Source organism: Theobroma cacao, chromosome 1 (assembly GCF_000208745.1).
Source record: "Theobroma cacao cultivar B97-61/B2 chromosome 1, Criollo_cocoa_genome_V2, whole genome shotgun sequence".
Lineage (NCBI taxonomy): Eukaryota > Viridiplantae > Streptophyta > Magnoliopsida > Malvales > Malvaceae > Theobroma > Theobroma cacao.
The window spans coordinates 36,454,596-36,458,187 of record NC_030850.1 but is presented as its reverse complement, the minus strand read 5'-3'; the positions used below and the strand labels follow the sequence as shown (position 1 = coordinate 36,458,187).

At 32.9% G+C, this 3,592-nt stretch overlaps 1 protein-coding gene across 1 annotated transcript; it reads left to right on the top strand.

The window, feature by feature from the left end:
- Nucleotides 879–1,920, top strand: LOC108660987. Its single transcript, XM_018116438.1, has one exon. The coding sequence runs from the start codon at nt 1,008–1,010 to the stop codon at nt 1,638–1,640; it is 633 nt and encodes a 210-aa protein (XP_017971927.1). The 5' UTR covers nt 879–1,007; the 3' UTR covers nt 1,641–1,920.

Sequence of the window (3,592 nt, the reverse complement as noted above, 5' to 3'; positions counted from 1 at the left end):
TATATTTTAAAAAAATTTAAAAAAAATAATTTTATAAAGTTTTATATCAAGTTAATAATTCGATTTCGGAATAAAATTTAAAAATTAAAAGTGACTGCTACCCTCCTGTCATTATTTTCAGTCCACCTGCTTATAATATGTTCTTTGTGAATAACATTATGTAAAAATTTAAGAATATGTGATTTCTGTAACTTTTAAAATAATTTTGGAAAGCAAAAACATTAATTTTAAAAATATGATTATTTTTCGTAACTTTTATCAATTTTTTTACTAACTTTGAAATGAATGATTATTTTTCTTATTTTTCATATATTATTTAGTCACCATAAACATGCTTTATCAATAACTTATATGAAAAACATGAATAAATAAAATTATTGAAATATTAGATACTTTATTACGTAAAATAATGATTAGATACTTACCTACCGAAATATCATATAATTATTTAATTTTTTTACATATTTTGTAAATAACCCTTTAATTATGGGTATTCAATAATATTGTGTTACTGAAATTTTGGATAGTAAGACTTATTAAAATATCAAATATATACTTATATAAACTCGAAATGCATGATTATGTAATCTTCTTTCCTGCACTGACCAAGAAGGAAGATAATGCTGTGTAAAATTGAGAAATACAAATCATACAGACATATCTTGGCAGTGAAAGTGGAAGTGCCTATCAGGTTTTTTGTCCTAATTACAACATTGACAAGGTTGAAAAAATCTAAATTATTGACGTCCAAAGATGAGATAGGAATCTACTTCTCATTTTGTCCAAACATAATCATGCAAATATAGAAAAAGAACAGTGAATTTTCTTCATATTTGTCACGCGATTGATGCTGTTGCGAACTATAAATAGCTGCATTAAGACTCAGCCAAACCCCAAGCTTTTCTGGAGAAATCCATCTACTACTTTGTTTTTCTTCATATCCCCATAAACAGAAAGCTTCTTCAATTCTTGAATCCTGTTTGTAGTTCAAAACCCAAGAGAAAACAATGGTTGGGACTACTTTCAGGGACTGGTGTCGTTATTTTCAGTACAAGGAAGGTGCAAACGAGGAGGACAGGGATAAGAATAGAGCCGACGCCCGCAACGCTCTCTTGGTAGTTGCCACCCTAATAGCTACCGTGACCTTCCAAGATGGGGTTAACCCCCCTGGCGGTGTATGGCAGGACAACGAGGACAACCAAACAGCAGTCGCTGCAAACCCCCCTGTCGCTGTATGGCAGGATACCAAGGACCGTATACCAGGCACTGCTATCTTTGCATCTGACTCATCAGCCTACTACGTTTTCTTGACATCAAACACCCTAGCCTTTTCAGCAGCGGTACTTGTCATTATGTCTCTCACGCATAATTTTCCTTTCAAGTTTGAAGTAAGGGTTGCCTGCGTTTCAATGATTATAACTTATGGATCTGCAATCTTTGCTGTTACCCGGGATGGAGACAAATTTCAACTCGCCTTGATCATAGCTGCTGCGCCTTTAATTTTGCGGTGCTTGATCCAGCTGTTGGTTAAGTTGGTAAACAGGAAACCTGAGCCTCCATGCTTGATCCAGGCATTTGTCGGACCTAGGAACAAGACAGCAGAGCCCCCAAAAGACCAGACCCAGCAAGCGAAACCTTAGGTGGATGGCTTTCACTCTCAACTCCTAGAAGGTGGGAGCCTGAATAATCTAGAACTCAAGCTATGTATATATATTTACGGGATGTGGACGTAGGGTATGTATCCAAGATTTGCCGGTTTCTCATGATAAGATTAAAAATAGAAAAAAAAATCTTTGAAAAATAAATAATTAAAAATAGCTTTGTATCAAATTAATACTAGTATTTGTGAGTTTGTCTTCCTAAGAGATGTAAAATTAAGTTTGTATGATAAGTAAATAAAGTGTGTAATTTTGTATGTTCTATATATAAATAAAGTATCTGTTTGTTTCACATATCGTGAATCTATCAAGTTTTGATTTATTTTGATAATAATAATTATTGTATTTTATTTAATTTGGAATTTTATTCAAATGTTCAACAAATGAAAACTCAAATGCCTCTATAATTTTTTTATTATCTAAAAAATTTTGAATTAATTTTTTTAAATAAAAAATAGATGCATCAATTATTGAAGTTCAGTTATGAATTGTCATAGTAATATTAGTCATAGAAGATTACGTAGCACAGCTTTTTCTATCGTAACAATATTCCTTTCTTTTCATAAAATTGAAGGAATAATTAAGTTTGGGTTATCTAATTTGTCCTTATATTTTTTTTTAAAAAAAATTAAAGGGTATATGATCATTTATTTGTAATCATTCTCCAAAGTTTGATTTATGTCGATCTAGCCATAATTTATCAAGCTCAATTGACAACATAGCATCTTTTCTGCACCGATGGAATTCCCTAATCTCCATAAATGGAGAAGGATTCATCTCTGGGTCTGCAATTGCACTGAACCCAACTTCAAATTCGGACAAGTTGTAGACAAGCAGGCCATAAGAACAACTTGACAATGCATATTGCAAAATTGAACGAATTAAGGGAGAAGAAACCTGTCTATTTCCCATGAATCTTCAAACTAACATGGGTTTGCAGATCATAGATTCATGGCAAGGTTGAATTGTTTGCTAAATTTTTTGTTCCATTTATGGATAGCATCCAAAGGTTGACATTTTCTGGGGCTTCTTTGGATTACATACTTGTATCAGATTATTTTATTTTCATCATCTTATCCTTATTTTCATCATCTTATCCTATGAAAACTTTATATTAATTTACAGAGAGAAATTTGCCAAGCTAATAGGACAATTTGTACGGATTATTAGCACTCTTTGTATACATCTATCTCCTAAGCTAAAAATTTGCAGGATCACTTTTTCTCTCCAGCAGATAAGTAGTTGCTTGTGACTACATGCACATGTTCCATGTCCCCCTCCAAAAGAATAAAGACAACTGTCAAATAGAGCAATCTGTTCTGACCCATCTCTGTACCCAAATGAACCACCAGCAAAAAAACAGCATTTCTTTGTGTACAAATTAGTGTTGTCAACTCACCTACTTTGTAAGTATCACTAAATCCCAGGCCAGGGGCTCTACGCACCACTCAATGTTTTCATTCTTTGTTCCAGCCCGAAATGCTGCCCAATTATGAACACAACCGTCACCTTTGCACTTTTAGTGGCACCCCAAAAGAAAAAAGAAAAGTTTTTGTGAGAATCTTAAGGTGGATAAGAGCAGGTATCAACCAAAAGTATCACCCTTAACAGAATTGGGGGGAAAAAGGGGGCATCAATGAAAAGGAAACTCCCACTGTCAGACTTTTAATGCTAGTTTTTATATTGTTTTTATCTGATATATTCCAAGGGTTTCAAGTTCAAGCTGTATATTCACATGCATTATCAGATGGTACAGGGTATTTAGAATTTTCCTGACCATTAAAAAAAGCACAATCATGAACCAAAAGAAATTTCAGAAATTGATCGACAATGAGACTTTTGATAGCCAGACTGCAATGTACGAATTCCCTTAGCCATTTTAAAAATATGATTATTAATTAACTTGTAATATCTTTTAATATATATAGTTTATA

What these genes read in the sequence shown, in the direction of transcription:
- LOC108660987 (XM_018116438.1), top strand. Translation starts at nt 1,008, where the DNA reads ATGGTTGGGACTACTTTCAGGGACTGGTGTCGTTATTTTCAGTACAAG.